The sequence below is a fragment of the Orycteropus afer genome, unplaced genomic scaffold, assembly GCF_000298275.1.
Source record: "Orycteropus afer afer isolate SDZICR_OR568_19922 unplaced genomic scaffold, OryAfe1.0 scaffold00949, whole genome shotgun sequence".
NCBI classification, from domain to species: domain Eukaryota; kingdom Metazoa; phylum Chordata; class Mammalia; order Tubulidentata; family Orycteropodidae; genus Orycteropus; species Orycteropus afer.
Window position 1 is genome coordinate 282,758 of NW_006922536.1, and position 17,934 is coordinate 300,691.

At 45.0% G+C, this 17,934-nt stretch overlaps 1 protein-coding gene and 1 non-coding gene across 2 annotated transcripts in view; both read left to right on the forward strand.

Moving 5' to 3' along the window:
* The first annotated feature begins 929 nt into the window (after positions 1-929).
* RS1 (retinoschisin 1) overlaps positions 930-17,934 on the forward strand; it is a 45,159-nt gene continuing 28,154 nt past the window's right edge. Inside the window, exons 1-2 of the mRNA XM_007958382.2 lie at positions 930-1,330; positions 1,795-1,847. Coding sequence (XP_007956573.2) covers positions 930-1,330; positions 1,795-1,847 — 454 coding nt within the window. The remainder of the gene's footprint in view (positions 1,331-1,794; positions 1,848-17,934) is intronic.
* Positions 1,691-1,763, forward strand: TRNAV-UAC. Its single transcript has one exon. It is a non-coding gene; the product is annotated as a tRNA-Val (tRNA).

Sequence of the window (17,934 nt, forward strand, 5' to 3'; positions counted from 1 at the left end):
CACAGCAATCCCACAGGACAGAGTAGAACTGCCCCATGAAGTTTCCAAGGCTGTAAATCTTTACAGAAGCAGACTGCCACATCCTTCTCCCTCAGAAGGCTGATGGGTTCAATGCTCCAACCTTTCCAAAGAAGCCCCACGATCCCCCCCCCCCTTAAGGGACATTTCAGCCTGGATGTGTTTTTCATGGGCCATATTCATAGGCAGAATAGGGAGTGAATTGGGTTTGACAGAGATTGTGGTTTTGCCAACAAGTACAAGGAAGCAACAAAGAGGCAAACAAAACAAAACCGAACCGAAACGAAACTCACTGCTGTTGAGTCAGATCCGACTCACAGCGACCCCTCCTTGGGTTTCCAAGGCAGTATCACTAGGAAGTAGATTGCTCAACCTTCCTTCCCAGGAGTGGCTGGTGGGCTTGAACCGCCAACCTTCTGGTTAGCAGTCAAATAATGCCTTAGACACCACGCCACCGGAGGCTCCTCCAGAGCTCTCAGAGAGCCCAAAATGGTTCTAAATGGGTCTTCAAGCTTTAGGATAGTGAGCAATGGCGAACATCTATCCAGAGGCATTAGGGAGGGCAAATGACATTTACGATGACAACCAAGACGCGAGACCATCCAGGCACCCCCTTTAAGGGAGGGCGAGCACGGGCTTCGGACTATGGAACCTTCTGGAAGCACAGCAGCAGCTGCAGGGGCCATACCCCGCACCCACTGCGGTGAATGCTCTGCTGGCACCGTCCTGAAATCCTCAGTCACTTAAGAACACCAGTTTGCCTCTACATTTTGCACTGGGCCCCTCAAATCGCTTCATCCACCCACAGCCATAATGGAGGCTTGGCCCGTCCACACCACACCGCCTACCCCCACACCGTGCTGGGAGCCCATTAACCCAGACCAATAAGCCCAAAGCAAACTCCAGCAATTATGAGACGCTCTGCGGCTTCAGAGCGGGGACAGTGCTGTGGAAAAGATCAGGGGAGTTTCAGAGGCCTGCGACTAACCCGAGGATTTTTCAACCCCTGGCAAAATATACCCCATAGTAAAAGTACTACAGCCGGCCGCGCCAAAAGCCCGCGCTGCCGGAATCTTTGGGTCCAAGTGGAGATCCTTTCCCCCGCCCCCCCCTCCCCCGGCTCCCGACCCCAGGCCTCAGGGCTGCCACAAGGGGAGACGGCCTGCTTTCCGACGCGGGTAACTCGCCCGGGCCACGAGGCTCAGTGTCGCGAAGGGAGAAATGAGGAAAGTGAGGTTCCCTCACGGCTGCGGGGAGCTGCTCGAACACCCCGCGCCCCGGACGCCGCGACTGAGGGAAAGACTGGGTGCAGGTGACTAGGTGGCGCGCTCATCTAACCTGAGGCCCAGGCCTCGCCCTGGTCACTGGGGCCACAAGCCTAGTGGCAGAGAGTGGGAGCCGCCCTAACTCCGAAGCCGAGACGAAGACTCCAGCCACCGCGCCTCAGAGGCGTTAACGGACAGGCGGGGCTAGAAACTGCGTAGGGTGTGGGGCTAGGACGTAAAGGGGGCTGCGGCATGGGGGTGGGGCTAGGACGTAGAGGGGGCTGCGGCGTGGGTGTGGGGCTACAGCGTAGGGGGTGGGGCTACGGCTTAGGGGGCGGGGCTACGGCCGAACGTCAAGTCTGATGCATAACCATGAATAAAGAAATGACAGCCCCCAAGCACTGTCAGGTTCCATAGTGTAGTGGTTATCACGTCTGCTTTACACGCAGAAGATCCTGGGTTCGAGCCCCAGTGGGACCATGATGTTTTCCATGTTTCCCTTAATACTTAGTGGGCGAAAATTGAAAGGCAAAGACAAAATTACTATCTTGCTGTATTTTTCTTGTACGTTTTCATCGCAGAAGCGAAATGACAGATATCCTCTCCCCTGATCCTTCTACACCGCGACCGCCACCGTCTGACCTGTGAAATAACCAAGCTCAGCCCTCTTGGCTGAGCCGAGTCGCCTCTTATTTCTTCTGGGACAATTGGCTGCTCGAGGGAAGAAAACAACCCGGACAAGTGAGGACAGAACGGTTCCCAAGAGCCTCCAAGTAAAACAAGGCAAGAGAGCGTCGCTTTCATTGCAATTGAATTATTAAAAGTCCTGACATTTTTCATTAAACTCTAAAATACAGAAAATACAAAGTAGAGAAGAAAACAAAAACCCACAGTTCTCTTCTTTATGTTGTTACTCGGTTCCCACTCATAGCCACGCTGTGTTCAACCGAAGGAAACGCTGCCAGGTCCTTCACCACCCTCACAATCGTTGCTATATTTGAGCCCAGGGTTGCAGCCACTGCATCAATTCATCTCGTTCATGGTCTTCCTCTTTTGTGCTGACCCTCCGTTTTGCCAAGCATGGTATCCTTCTCCAGGGACTGGTCCCTCGTGACAACATGCCCAAAGTACGTGAGAGGAAATTTCGCCATCCTGGCTTATAAGGAGCATGCTGTCTGTATTTTCTTCCAAGACAGTTTCGTTCATTCTTCTGGCAGTCCATAGTATAGCCAATACTCTTCACCAACACCATAATGCAAAGGCATCGATTTTTCTTCGGTCTTCCTTATTCATTGTCCAGCTTTCGCAGGCATATGAGGTGATTGAAAATACCATGGCTTGGGTCAGACACACCTTAGTTTTTAAAGTGACATCTTTCCTTTTGAACACTTTAAAGAGGTCTTTCGCCTGATGCAATACGTCATTTGATTTCTTGACTGCTTCTACCATGGGCACGGATTGTGGATCCAAGTAAAATGAAATCTTTGACAGCATCAATAAAGCAGTAGGGTTTGTTGAACAGACATTCAACTGCTTAATGAAGAATCTAATTACAGAGTCGAATAAAGGTCGGGCTTATAGACATCCAGTAAGTGCTGTCTGAACCGTTACTCTAGTCCCTCTTGTTCCTCTTTATTAAGTAAACGGAGCCCTGCTGGTGTAAGGAGCTCTGGGGGCATAGTGCCTAAGGCACTTAACTGCTAACCAGAAGGCTGGCTGTTCAAACCCACCAGCCACTCCTCGGAAGGCAGGTTGGGCAATCTACTTCCGTAGAGGTAGTGGAGGGGGCTGCCTTGGAAACCCAAGGAGGGGACGCTGTGAGTTGGAATCTACTCCACAGCAGTGAGCTTGGTTTTCTTCATGTGAGAGGGGCTTGTTATGATTATTTCGAAGCTCTGCTGGTACAGTGGTTAAAGCATTCAGCTGCTAACCAAAAAGTCGGCGGTTTAAACCCACCAGCCCCTCTGTGGAAGATGGATGAGGCCGTCTGCTCCCCCTAAAGATTTACAGCCTTGGAAACTCCATGGGGCACTTGTACTCTGTCCTACAGAGGTGCTATTAGTGAGAATCAACTCCAAGGCAGTGGGTTCTTTGGTATTATGATTATTATTTTTAATGGCCGTTTTTAATCTTTGACAAGCGGAATCGAGGAAAGGTGTTTGGGACCTTGTGGGGCCTGAAGGTGTGGGTCGGGGGCGATGGGGTGGTGGTGGCAAAGAACTAAATGAGGGAGGAGCAACCCGGTCTTTTTTTTCCGATATTTGCCCATATGGTTCTGCTCAGTGTATACATTTGCATGGGAGCCCTGGCGGCGTGGTGCCTAAGGTACTCGACTGCTAACCAGAAGGCTGGTGAACTCCTCAGAAGGCAGGTGGTTCAAACCCACCAGCCACTCCTCAGAAGGCAGGTTGGGCGATTTACTTCCGTAGTGATACCACCTCCGAAACCCATGAGTCGGCTCTGACTCAACAGCACGTAACAACACCAATGTGGGAAGAAATTGACTTGATGGCAGTGGGTCTGGTTTAGTTTTGGAATTATTCAAAAACAATTGGCTGCTAACTGAAAGGTTGGAAATTTGAATCATGGTTCTCTCACAGAGCACCTCGTGGGTTCAAACTGCTGACCTTTTTTTGATTAGCAGAAGAGTGCTTTAACCACTGTGCCATCAGGGCTCCTTTCATAAAGATTGCAACCTAGAAAACATTACGGGGCAGGTCTACTCTGTCCCGAAGGGTTGCTATGAGTCAGAATCGATTCTCAGCCACACAACAACAAAAATTGTGTCAGGCACTGTTGTAAACATTTTGCATATACCATCCCATATAATTCTCAAAATAACTCTGTGAGGTTGGAATTATTATCACCATTTTTTACAGATGAGAAAATTGATGCACACAAACGTTAAGTAACTTGTCCAAAGTCATATAGCCGGTAAGAGTGGTAGGATGTCGATTTGTGCACAGTGGGGCTGAGAACCTGTGCACTTCGGAGCTATGCTGTCTCTCATAATTTACTCAACTGCTCCTCTAATCTTGGTCTTTCGGATTGTTTCTAATCTTCTGTTATTATAAGGAATATGACAATGTACATCTTTATGGGTAACTGTCCCCCCTCCCAAATTTAGCATGTTACTGAGTGGTAACATGGTATGAACATGATGCTAAGTTGCTTCCTAAGTGGAGAATCTATGTCATTTTCATAGAATTCAAGGATTGTTAGTGCTTACTGGCAAGAAATTGCCCAAGGTCACCCCCAAGAAGTTGATGGCAGAGAAAGGATTAAGACCTGGGACTTCTGATCCTAGTTTCTATTTCCCTCCATGGCTTTCCTTACATTTAAAGACTGAGTAAAACCAGTATCTTCCTTTGCTAAACCAACCTCAATTGGCATTAGCATTCTCCTTGAGACGTCCTTGTTGAGGCAGGTAAGTCAACAAGGTTAACATAATGGGGGCTCAGCCAAAACCCTAAGAACGAAATGGAATAAGATGCTTAATGAGGCCAGTGCTCTGACTAATCCCCTGCTTCTGGGGAAGCTCTCCATCATAGTCAGGAAGAGCTACGGCCAGGACAAGGGGACAATGCCACGCAAGGCAGAAGGCTTCTTGTTATTACTTCTCTTTGGCTATGAAGGTATGTGCTATTCAACCATTATTATTAATTAAATCATTAATCATGCAGTTGAGTTCCTAATATAATTGACATACAAGCTGATTAATTAAAAAAATCTTTATCAGTTAACAGCACGTGTGGTTTAATTCATATGAGTTATTCGCTAGTGATTGTATTTGTGTGGATGTGGTTCTCTTTGTCTTGCCACTGGCTTCCCTTCAAAAGTTCAAAGGATGGCTTGAAATGGCAAAGAAAGAAGGAAAGGTCTCAGGAGCTGTATGAAATAGCTATAAAGTGCAACAATTAATGAGAAAGTGTGGCATATTCTCAACAGCTTTTAGAAGTCAAAGAGTGGTTGTATAATTTCATCTTTTGAATTGGGATGATTTGAAAGGTAGAATGGATGCTATTAATAATTATGCTGGGACAACAGGAGTAAACCAGAACTGTCCCAGGCACATCAGGATGTAAGGTCACCCTAGTTTAAACACGGATTATCATAACACACAGAGTACCACCGGATCCTAATCCAACTCAAAGTCAGAAGGCCTCAAAGACTCAACATACTCAGGAAGTCTTAAATGTCTAAATATAGCCCTGGTAGGAGTAGAGATATATTTAAATAAGGACAAATTAAAGGAAAATCTCTAAAATGCCATCCAAATCCAGCTTTTGTATGCTCTCTCAAATATGAGGTACCCATCGACACAGAAGTTCTAGGCTTTCCTTTTTCGGTTCATTCCAGATATTAGAAATTGGTTGAATGTCTTGTCCTTCGTCATTGCATGTTTATATGTGTTCAGGGAATAAAGAAAGTGGGCAGGGAGGTGGAGGCCTCTACACCATGCCAGTGATTTTCCTATGTGGACAGACGGTACTAGACTCACACAAGGAGAGTCAGGATTCCTGACTTGAATCATTCTCCTCTTGACTCCAGCAAGGCATTTTACTGGCAGAGTACCTGCTTTCAGGAGTCCCCAAATCCTGTGACTTTTGTTAGTTACATTTCTCAGCATCCTGAAGGACCTTGAAAATATAACCCCAAGGTCATTGTTCAAAGCTCAAGATCAATTTCTAAATCGTTACTGTTAGTTGCCGCTGAGTTGATTCCGATTCCTGTGACCCCCATACGTCAGAGCGGAGCTGCTCCATAGGGTCTTCTTAGCTGTAACCTTTATGGGAGCAGATCACTGGCCGTTTCTTCTGCAGTGCTGCTGGGTGGGTTCGACTTACCAGCCTTTAGGTTAACAGTTGAGCACAAACCACTTGTGTCACCTGTTTCTAAGTTGTTGTTGTCAGTGCTAGTTGCCATCGGATCAATTCCAACTCATGGAAACCCCACGTGTTTCAGAATAGAAACTCCATAGTGTGTTTAAAGCCAAGGCCTTTCAGAAGCAGATTGACAGGGCTTTCTACCAAAGTGCCTGTAGGTGGGTTTGAACCTCCAACCTTTTGGTTAGTAGGGATCATTTAAACCAGTTGTCTTTTTTGCTTTACAATTAGGACTTTGTCCCAGTAACTCTTAATTTTTTAAGATGCTTTTGAGTGGGGTTGCTTCCTTGACTCCTCACTCTTTCCTCAGCAAGAAAATGTAAATTGACCCACTCAAAGCTTAGGTCCAAGTACCTTAGTTCTCAGATAGCCACAGGGCTCATCCTCAAATTTCTCTCCTCTTTTTTTATTCACATTGCCATTCAGTCTTTCATTCATTCCTTTATTCAATAACCCATCCCTGAGTGCTGTCACGAGCCAAGCATTGTGTGCGAACTTGACGTACAAGCAAAGATTCGTGGTGCTACCACAGTGCTGAGCCTAACAGCCCTTCTCTATGACCCTAAAATGGGAAGAAGTCCTGTAAAAGTTTACCAACTCATTTCAAAATTTCACCCCTCATTAAAGCTACATTTGTTTTCTTCAGTGAATATAAGTAACAAGAGTCACACTGTCCAAAGGCACAGAACAGAGCACCCTTTCCTGTTCTGTGTTATTGTTGTTATGTGCTGTCAAGTCAGTTCCAACTCATAGCAACACTATGTACAATATTAGCTTACCAGTATGTGCGCATGGGGGGGGAATTCCAGAAATTTCCACAAAGAGCACAGAACAGCATCTGTCCAGGTGAAATGGAATGTGGTCCAGTGGGAAGGCTTGGGAAGCTTAAGTTTTCTTACCCACCCAACCCTGCCCTGGGAGCTCTGGTGGCATCGTTCCTAAGGTATTTGACTGCTAACCAGAGGGCTGGCGGTTCAAACCCACCAGCCACTCCTCTGAAGGAAGACTGGGCAATCTACTTCCATAGAAGGAAGGTTGGGTAATCTACTTCCGCAGTGATACCACCTCGGAAACCCAAGCAGGGGTCGCTATGAGTCAGGTCCGACTCAGCGACAGTGTTTGGTTGGTTTGGTTAACCCTGCCCTTGGGCTCCCACACTGATTGGAAGGAAACCAGCCAACCAAAACTGGCCAGAGTAGCTCAGTGACCTACTGTGTGTTCACCTCTGAGCTAGAGGGATGCTCTGGAGCCAGAGAAAAAAAGGACACAATCCCTCACTTCAGCAGTTTACAATCCAAACGGAAAAAAGAAGGCCACACACATGGAAAAGATGTATCCATTGCATGAATGGAACCTTAAGACAAAGGTTCTTTGTCTCATCTAGTCCTGGCAGTCTATTTCTGTCCCACAGTGGAAGTGGCTCCTCACTACAGTGAAATAAGGTAATGGATTGACTTCACTTCTATACTGAATGAGGTTTCCTTTGTGAATGCTCAGATCATCAGAGTGAAGCACTGTCTACGTTTTAGAATTGAGGCAGGCTTCTGGTTATCTTACATTATTGTACATTCTGGGTTAAATGCCAGTGATGATTTTGAAAACATCTATTTTATTACAATATTATTCCATTATTTGGTCACCTGTATTATATAAAAAATAAACCATCATCCAGCCTCATCTCACAGGTAAGTGTACCCCTCTGCAGATGTGTCAACCACCCAGGGATGGTAGGTTTTTTTTTTTTGTTTTTTTTTTTTAAAGCAAGTTTATTAAGCTGTAATTTACATACCATTAAATTTGCCGTTCTGAAGTGTACATTTCAATGGTTTTAGTATATTCACAAAGTTATGCAACAGCCATGACACTATCTGATTCCAGAAAATGTCTACTACCCCAAAAGAAACCCCATGCCCATTAGAAGTTACTCCCCATCCCCTCTTCCCCAGCCACCTGGCAACCATTAACCTACTCCCTGTCTCTACGGTCGTGCCTATTCCGGACATTTCATATGAATAGAATCATACAATACACAACCTTGTGTCATTCACTTGACATAGTATTTTTGAGGTTCATCTATGATGAAACATGTATGGGAAGCAGATCTATCCACAAATATTCCTGTCCCCTAAAATAGTAACACTTTCACACTACATGCAATTTCCTTCTTTCTTCACGAGAGGCACATCAGTGCAGCCTGCTGATTTCTCCTGTGCCTTATTCCTGTCTCTCAAGTACATTGGGAGCTGGCTACAAACAGGTGTTTATCATTCATAATTGTCTGCTTTTCTCCTTGGCTTCATCTATTTCCATGGGAAGGAATGCTTTTGGATTTAGTGAAAACCAACCAGAGAGACCAGACTAGTCTTTCCTCCCACACCAAACCCAAACCCAGTGCCACTGAGTTGATTGCAACTCATAGCAACCCTACAGGACAGAGTAGAACTTCCCCCTAGGGTTTGCAAGGCTGTAAATCTTTAAGGAAGCAGATGGCCTCATCTTTTTCCCTCAAAGCGGCTGGTGGGTTCCAACCTGACCTTTTGGTTGGCAACTGAGTGCTTTAAGCACTATATCACCAGGTCTCCTTAGTCTTGCCTAGATGTGTCTAATATGTCCTTTTCCTCTTGAATTTACAAGATACATTTTGAGAAACAGGCATGCCTTGAATGTCCCGGTTGTGGTTAAGTAGGGTTTCCCTAAGGATCGGCCCTTTGGACAAAAGGACAGCATGATCCTATGACCCCATATTGCATAAATCTCACATTAGTGAGTGGCAGACCTCTCTGACTCCACAGTGGGGACACATAGCCTGTGGAAGAATCTCAGAAACAATCCAGGCAGGGAGAAAAATATGCAACCACAGGATCTAAAGCCTTTCCTACTTTTCCTTTAAAGGATGATATGTTTCCTTTCTCTCATACTAACAATGTTATTTCCTGGCATTATAAAATGCTGTAGTCAAAACTGCTTTTTCTTTTGTTCTCCAATTTTTGTGGTGATTAAATCATAAGGGGGGTTACAGCCCCCACGCTGCTGCTCCCTTGGTGACAGCTTTTCCTGTAAAATGCTTGTTGCCTTCTCTCTCTGCTCATTTCCATAAAGATCTGGCGTCTCAGAACCCCAGGCTGCCTACAGACAAATGTTTTCTCGGGAGGAAAAAAACCCAAGAAATCTGCCCAACATCTATTTTTGTATTTCATGGTGCACAGCTGCTGACTAAGGTTACGGGTACCATCCAGTCTTAACGTCAGGGCTTCGAACCAGATTTGACCAGTTCAGTCATGGTTGATGCAGCAAAATCAGAACAGACCTGAATTTGTAAAATGTGGGTGTACCAGGACGATATCTGGAATGGGAAAAATTATGGGTGAAAGCCCTGGAAGGGGAGACTTGGGAGAGGTGTAGTGAGCCCTTTCAGGAGCTTGATGTGGAAGACTGGATTATTGCCAGGACTGGTGGAGAGCAACACCCATTGAAAGCAGCGGAGTCGGCCACCATCTTTGAGGGGGACATTGTTGTTTCCAACTCTGCTGGTCAAGAGATTTGATTGCTATGCAATGTGCACACTGCCCTTCTTTTTTTAAGAGGGAAGATTAAGTTTCCAGTAGGGCAATTACCCCAAATTTTTCCCATTCCAATTATAATTCCATAACACCCACATTTTACAAGTTCAGGTCCATTCTGGTTTCGCTTCATGAGCCATGACTGGACTGCGAAGAACCGGTTCAAAGCCCAGAGCATTCCCCTAAACTTGAGACCTGTCCAGCCTGCTGCTTACTCAACCTCAACGCTTGGGTGTCCCACAGGCCTCTCAAACTTACCATCATCACCAGGGGCAGATTACCCAATAAGCATGTAAAATTGTTCACTATAGATGAGTAAGTAAATACAAGTAAGCCTGTGCTTACCTTGTTTACTGGACCCTCTGTTCCTGTCAGGGATTGTAAATTTGAAAAAAGGCTTTGATTCCGTAGGAAAGTGCTGTGGGGTTGGGAGAAAGCCAGATGCCAGCCATATTTGTTGTTGTTGTTGTTATGCGACGTGAAGTCGGACCTGACTCATGGCGACCCCTCCTTGGGTTTCCGAGGTGGTATCACTACGGAAGTAGATTGCCCCATCTTCCTTCCTTTGATATGCTGGAAGATTTTGAAATTGTTTGCTACAGATTAGTGACTAAGCACAAGTAAATCTGTGCTTACCTTGCTTATTGAGTAATCCAACACTGACTCCCACCAGTTAACCGTCGGATTGATTCTGCCTCGTGGCAGCCCCATGTTTGTCAGAGTGAATCGGATTCACTGGCCAACTTTCAGGAGTAGGTCTCCAGGCCTTTGTTCTGAGGTGTCCCTGGGCAGACTCAAATCTCCAGCCTTTGGGGTTAGCAGCTGAGCGCAGTAACCATTGGCACCACTCGGGGACTCCAAACTACTCTCAGGGACTCTCCAACTTCCTATGTCCCAAACAGAACATCTGCACACCACCCCCTAAAATGCCTGCTCCCCTGGAACCTTCTCCACCTCAATAAATGGCAGCTCCACCCTCCCAGTTGCTCGGGCTTCAAATATTTCTTTCACATCCTACATGTGACCTGTTAGCAAAATCTGTTGGCCCAAAAACGGAAACCCACTGCCATCAAGTCGATTCCCACTCATAGCAACCCTATAGGACACAGTAGAACTTGGAAATCATAGGATTTCCAAGACTGTAAATCTTTACGGAAGCAGACTGCCTCAACTTTCTCCCACAGAGCTGCTGGTGGGCTTGACCTTTTGGTTAGCATTTGAGTGCCTTAACCACTGCACCACCAGAGCTCCTAATTCTGTTGCCCTACCTTCCAAATACAGCCAGTGCTACCTCCCTGGGTTGAGCCTCTACCGTCTGTCACCTGGATCATGGCATTCCCCACCAAACTGGACTCTGCTTCCACCCTTGCCCGTACAGTTAGTCTACACACAGCAGCTAGAGGGTGCCCCTTGGACAGTCAGATCAGGGCCCTACTCTGCTACAATCCCTCCCATGGCACACAAGGGTAAATGACACAGTTGTCTTCTTGGCTCACAAGGTCCTCCACAACTGCCTCCTTTCCCCTCCCCACCTCTCTCCTCATCTCCATGCATCCTTATCTCTTCTTTATGCCCAGGCTCTAGCCCCAGGGCCTCTTTGCTGTTCCTAGAACTCTGCAAGCTCATGCTAGCCTCAGGGACTTTGCACTCTGTCCAGAATGTTTTCCCCCATATATCTCACCTCCTTCAGGTCTTTGTTCCAATACCATCTTCTCAGTGAGGGCTTCCTAAAGCCTAAAAGGAACACTCCCTTTCCCCCTACTACCCTGCTTTGTTTCTTCATAGCAGTCATCATAATTTTACATCCGCAATCTACTTCCATAGTGATACCGCCTCGGAAACCCAAGGAGGGGTCGCTATGAGTCGGGTCCGACTCGACGGCACATAACAACAACAATGTATTTCATTTATTTATTCATTCATTGATTATCCCCTCCTCCCACTAGACTATAAGCTCTATGAGGACAGGTGTTTTTTTCTGTTTTCTTTACTGCTGTAACCCCAGCACCTAAAGATGGGATATAGTAGATGATCAATGAATGCTGGTTGAATGAATGAATGCTGTGCGCACATCGTTACCAGCTATATTTTCTATTAATGTCTATAATGATACAGCTGCCCTGATAAACCTGTAGACAGGAAGTGGGACACAAAGGCTAGAGCAAGTGGTGAGCTCCACCTGGGGAGACAGGAAGAGTCCTCTTCAAAGAGAAGGGGGGAATCAAACAGAGAAGTCTGGGGTGGGGGACATTCGAAGTAAAGAAATTACATAGACAAAGGCATGGAAGTCTGGAACAGACAGCCTACCCATTTGCGGAATTACTAGTAGTACAGCGTGCAAAGGGTAAATTTGGAGGAGTAGGCGGGGGCTAGATCACAGGGATCCCTTGAAGGACACATTATATTATACTCAATTTATTGTTGAGGGGTGCTGTCGAGTCAATTAGGACTCAAGGAGACCCTGTGTGACAGAGTGGAACTGTCCCACAGGGTTTCCTATGCTGTAATCTTTATGGGAGCAGATCACTCAGTCTTTTCTCCCACGAAACTGCTGAGAGGTTCGAACCACCAACCTTTCAGTTAAGCAGTCAAGTGCTTATTCACTGCACCGCCAGGGCTCCGACGAAATGAAGGTTGAGGTCATATAACAAATAAAAGTCAGCAGTGGAACTCAGGCCCTGGATCTCTCTCATTCTTAGGTAATGGGGGCCTAAGAAGGGTTTTGAGTAGCTACCAGACTGATAGAACGGATGGGCTTTATTCCACTGGCAGCAAGGAGGATGGGGCAGGCAACATTTCTCTTCAGCAAGTAGGGAGAATATCCTGGGAGAGAGGATGGGGACCTAAAACCAGGCAGTGGCAGTGGCAGTGGCAGTGGGGATGGAGAGGAGCGGATGTCCATGGCAGCCACTGAATGTGGGAGTTAAGAAAAGGAGGAAGCTAGGATGACTCCCAGGTGTCTGGGTGGGGTGGTGGGTGGATGGTGCAGCCATTCAGCAGGTTGAAAGATAGAGAAAGGGGAAAAACAGGTCTGAGGAAGGAGCTAATGAGTTCCATTTTTAAAATCCTTTTATTGACATGTAATACCCATACATGTTATGTTGTTGTTGTTATGTGCTGTCGAGCCGGCCTCGACTCATAGCGACCCCTCCTTGGGTTTCCGAGGCAGTATCACTACGGAAGTAGATTACCCAACCTTCCTTCCGAGGAGTGGCTGGTGGGTTTGAACCGCCAGCCTTCTGGTTAGCAGTCAAGTGTCTTAGGCACTATGCTACCAGAGCTCCTATACATGTTATAGAAGTATAATATATATACAAAAGAGTACATTTCATGCTACAGATCAATGAATTTTCACAACTGAACACACCCATGTAACCAAAACTTAGACCATACAAACAAACAAAAGAACATTATCAGCCCCCCTAGACAACCTCTCGTACTCTTTGCGACCCTGTAGCATCATTATGAGTTGGAATTGACTCAATGGCAGTGGGGTTTTTTCGTTTGTTTAGATACCTCTCGATGATTCTTCCCTGCCCACTCCCAGCCCTAAGTGTAACCAGTATCCTGATATTGAACAGCATAGATTGTGTTTGCCTGTTTTGTACATTTAAATGGATTTATAGAGTGTATCCACCTTAGGATCTGATTTCTTTCACTCAGCACCATGGTTGTAAGATGGATCCATATCGTGGCATGTAGTTGTCTATTGTCCATTCCCACTGCAGGATCATGTGCCATTGTGTGAATATACAGCAATGGACCCATTTAACTCTCAATGAACATACGAGTGTTCCCAGTTTAGGGTATTACAAATACTGCTGCTATGAATAATATAATACATGTGGTTTTTGTTCAGTTGGTTGGTTTGGTTTGGTTTGGTTTTTTGAGAACATTTGTATGTATTTCTGGTGAGTAAATACTTAGGAGTGGAATTACTAGGTCATAAACCAAACCAAAACAAAACTCACTACCATGGAGTTGGCTCTGACTCATAGCGACCCATCCTGGGGTTTGTGAGGCAGTATTAGTACAGAAGTAGATTGCTCAATCTGGTGGGTTTGAACTGCCAGCCTTCTGGTTAGCAGTCAAATGCCTTAGGCACTATGGGGCACATATATGTCCAGCCTAGTATAAATCGCCAGTTTTCTAAAGATGTTACACCACCTTACACTCCCACCAGCAACATATAAGAGTTCAGGTTACTCCACAGCCTCATTGAGTCCAGTTTTAGATAGTAAGAGACAACTATGTGGAGATATCCAGAAAGTCGTTCACAGCAAGAGTCTCAATTTTAATTTCACCACACTTACAGGATGTAGAGAGGAGGCAGAACTCTCAAAGGAGACCGAGAAGGATTATTGAGAGTGGTGAGAGATCGAGGTGAGCTGTGTTATGGCAGCTAAAAGAAAATGGGAGGGACTGACAGCATCCAACGCCACAGAGTGAAGATGCCAGTGTCGAGAAGAGGCCATTGGGTTTGAAATAAGAAGTCATCAGTAACTTATTTTGCTAGCATAGGGCTTGGCATTGTGGTACTGTGATGGTCTCTTACCAAGATGGCACTCCCTAGCCATCATTGTTGCCTGAGAGAGTCATGTTTGCCCACAGTGGGCAGGCCAGGGAGCATCTAGGGTTGTACAGCCAGTGGAACAAGAGCCTGGGGAAGGCTGAGTGTGGTGGCCGTGGGGTAGAAGTAGCCCTGCCTCTTCCCAGGCTAAAAGATATTTCCCTCTCTAGACTCCTATTAGCCAGTGCATAACACATCAAAGTACCCACCCTGTGAGTTGTCCAGTGGTCTGTCGTCTCCTGGGTCCTCAAGCTCCTTGTGAGCAGAGAGCCAGGTTTCCATTAAAGAAGGCCTAGGCTCTAGTACAGGAGCTCCGGTGGCGTACTGTCTAAGCCAGCTGACTGCTAACCAGAAGGCTGGCAGTTCAAACCCACCAGCCACTCTTCTACTTCTGTAGTGATACCACCTCAGAAACCCAAGGAGAGGTCGCTATGAGTCAGATCTGACTCGACGGCGGTGAGTTTGGTTTTGGTGAGACTCTACTACAGGGCCAGGCTCAGAGGGGTCCAACACGTCAAAGGGTTTTTTGAATGGGTAAATATGGATTATTTAAATGAAGGCACAATTTGACAAAGATGGCTTTTATAGTTGTGCTCCCCCCCAAAAAATGAGAGCATTCCTTTAACCTCAAAACAATCAGAAAAGTGCTGATGGGTGTCTTAGTCTCCTAGTGCTGCTGTAACAAAAGTACCCTAAGTGGATGGCTTTAAAAAACAAATTTATTTGCTTACAATTTAGGAGGCTAGGAGTCTGAATTCAGGGCTCTAGCCCTAGAGGAAGGCTTTCTCTCTGTGTTGGCTCTGGGGGAAGTTCCTTGTCTCTTTTCAGTTTCTTTTTCTTGGTTCTTTGGAGATCTCAGGTGGTGTGGTATCTAGCTTCCCCCATCTGTGTTTCCTTGCTTCACAGCTCGCTCAATCTGCTCTTTTTATATCTCAAAAGAGATCAATTCAAGACACACCCTACACTAATACTGACTTGTTAACAAAGAAAACTCCTCTCCAAATGGGATTATAACCACAGGTACAGGGGTTAGGATTTACAAGACATATTTCTTGAGGACATAATTCAACCCGTAACAGTGGGCATTAGATTCACTTTTTAAATAGGACAGTGCTTAAGTGGGGATCTTATTTCCTTCTTTCTATCCTGAGGGCTTGTTTGAGATTTTTACAGTAAGTATGTGTTGCTTTTTTTAATTCCTTTAATTATTTTTTATTGTGGAAAATATATATGTAACTAAACGTCTGCCATTTTAACAATCTCCACATGTACAATTCATCGACATTAATTATGTTCCTCATGTTGTTCAACTATCATCCTTATCTGTTCCCAAATTATTCCATTCGTGTGTTTCTTTTATAATCAGAAAAGGAATGAAGGTATTTATTTGTATTTTTGAAAACAGGAATTGGAGCTTTGGTGCTTTTAAATCAGTGCTGTCCCAAAGAACTTTCTGTTATGATGGGAATGTTTCATATCTGTGCTGTCAAGTGACTATTTTTATTTTTTTTAAAAAAAAGTGACTGGTGCAGTTGAGGAATTGAGTTTTTAATGTTACTCATTTTAATTAATAGAAATTCTAATAGCCCCATGGGACTAGTGGCTCCCCCACTGGACAGTGCAGCCTTGAGCGTGGGTTTATGCTAATATATACAAATGGTTTTTCCATTCCTGTGCATTCATTCTCCAGTCGTACTTTTGTAAAGACAGTTTATATGCTAGACTTATGTTAAACTTTGCACACTTCCAATTCTCCTACACTATTTATATACGACTTATATATTGATTGTGATTTCTTGTATTTCCTGTGTGTTGTAGATAAACCTAAAAAATAAAAAGAGTTTCTAAACAATGTCCCAATCCTAAATAACCAAATGTGTCACAATGGGGGAATGGTTATTGCTATGAATTAAATTCTGTCCCCCAAAATATGTGTTGTAAACCCTAACCCCTTATCTTTGGTAAGAAGCCCTGGTGGCTCAGTGGTTAAGTGCTCAGCTGCTAACCAAAATGTCAGTGGTTCAAACCCACCAGCCACTCCATGGGAGAAAGATGTGGCAGTCTGCTTCTGTAAAGATTACAGCCTTGGAAACCCTATGGAGCAATTAGTTCTATCCTGTCCCATAAGGTTACTGTGAGTCAGAATCGACTTGATGCCAATGTTTTTGTTTCTGTTTTAATACCTATGGTTATAATCCCATTTGGGAATGGGTTGTGTTCTATTAATAAGGTAGCATTTGTGTAGGGTATGTCTTGAGCCAATCTCTTGTGAGATATGAGAGAGCAGATTGGGCATAGAGTTCTTGTTATGTGCCATTGAGTCAGACCTGACTCACAGCAACCCTTCCTTGGGTTTCCGAGGCAGTATCTCTACGGAAGTAGATTGCCCAGCCTTCCTTCTGAGGAGTGGCTGGGAAACCCACCAGCCTTCTGGTTAGCAGTCAGATGCCTTAGGCAGTACGCCACCAGAGCTCAGAGATGAGCAAAGACAGATTCCATGCCATGTGAAGATCTCCAAGGAGCCAAGGAATAGAAGCTGAAGAGACAAGGACCTGCCCCCAGAGCTGACACAGAGAGAAAGCCTTCCCCTAGAGCTGACACCCTGAATTCAGCCTTCCAGCCTCCAAAACTGTGGGAAAATCTATTTCTGTTTATAAAAGCCACCCACTTGTGGTATTTCTGTTATAGCAGTACTAGGAATCTAAGACAGTTATGTGAACTGGGGAGTAACTCCAAGTCACATCAGAGCTGAGGATGAGGAAGAGTTAATGAGTAAAAGAAAAAACTTGAATTGTTAATGTCAAGTGGAAAAAGAAAGCAAGATACATGATCATTTACATAATAGGTTCTCAAATATGTTTAAAAATATACATAGCAAATAGACTGGAAAGATTTATACTAAAACGTTAACAGTATGGTCTATTAACCAAAAAAAAAAAGAAAAAGAAAAATCCAAACTCACTGCCATCGAGTTGATTCTGACTCATAGCAACCCCTATTGGGTTTTTGAGGCAGTAAATCTTTACAGAAGTAGATTGCCCCATATTTCCTCTGCAGAACGGCTGGTGGGTTTCAAATGCTGACCTTCTGGTTAGCAGTCAAGTGCCTTAGGCACTGCACCACCAGAGCTCCAAAGTATTGCCTTTGGGTGGTGAGAAATACAGGTGCTTCCCTACCCTCTTTGCTACTTTAATGAGTTTTCAAAATTCTACAATGAACAATAATAATTATTATTATCATCTTGTTCTTTGTTTCATTTTGCTCTACCTAGTTTCTCAGCATCTGTGGGTGATTTTCCTGGCAGATATTTACTTAGCTTGACACCTTCCAAAGAGCTCTGGTGGTGTAGTGGTTAAGGCACTGGGTTGCTAACCAAAAGGTCGGTGGTTTGAACCCAACAGCTACTCCTTGGAAGAAAGATGAGGCAGTCTGCTTCCATAAAGATTTACAGCCTTGGAAACCCAATGGGGGTTGCTATGAGTTGGAATCAACTCGGGGGCAGTTTGGTCTTTTTTTTTTTTAACATTTTCCAGAAAGGAGTTTTGTTAACTTTTTTTTTTTTTTAATTTTATTTTGATTTGGGTGAAGATCTACAGAGTAAATTCACTTTTCATACAGCAGTTCACATATACTTT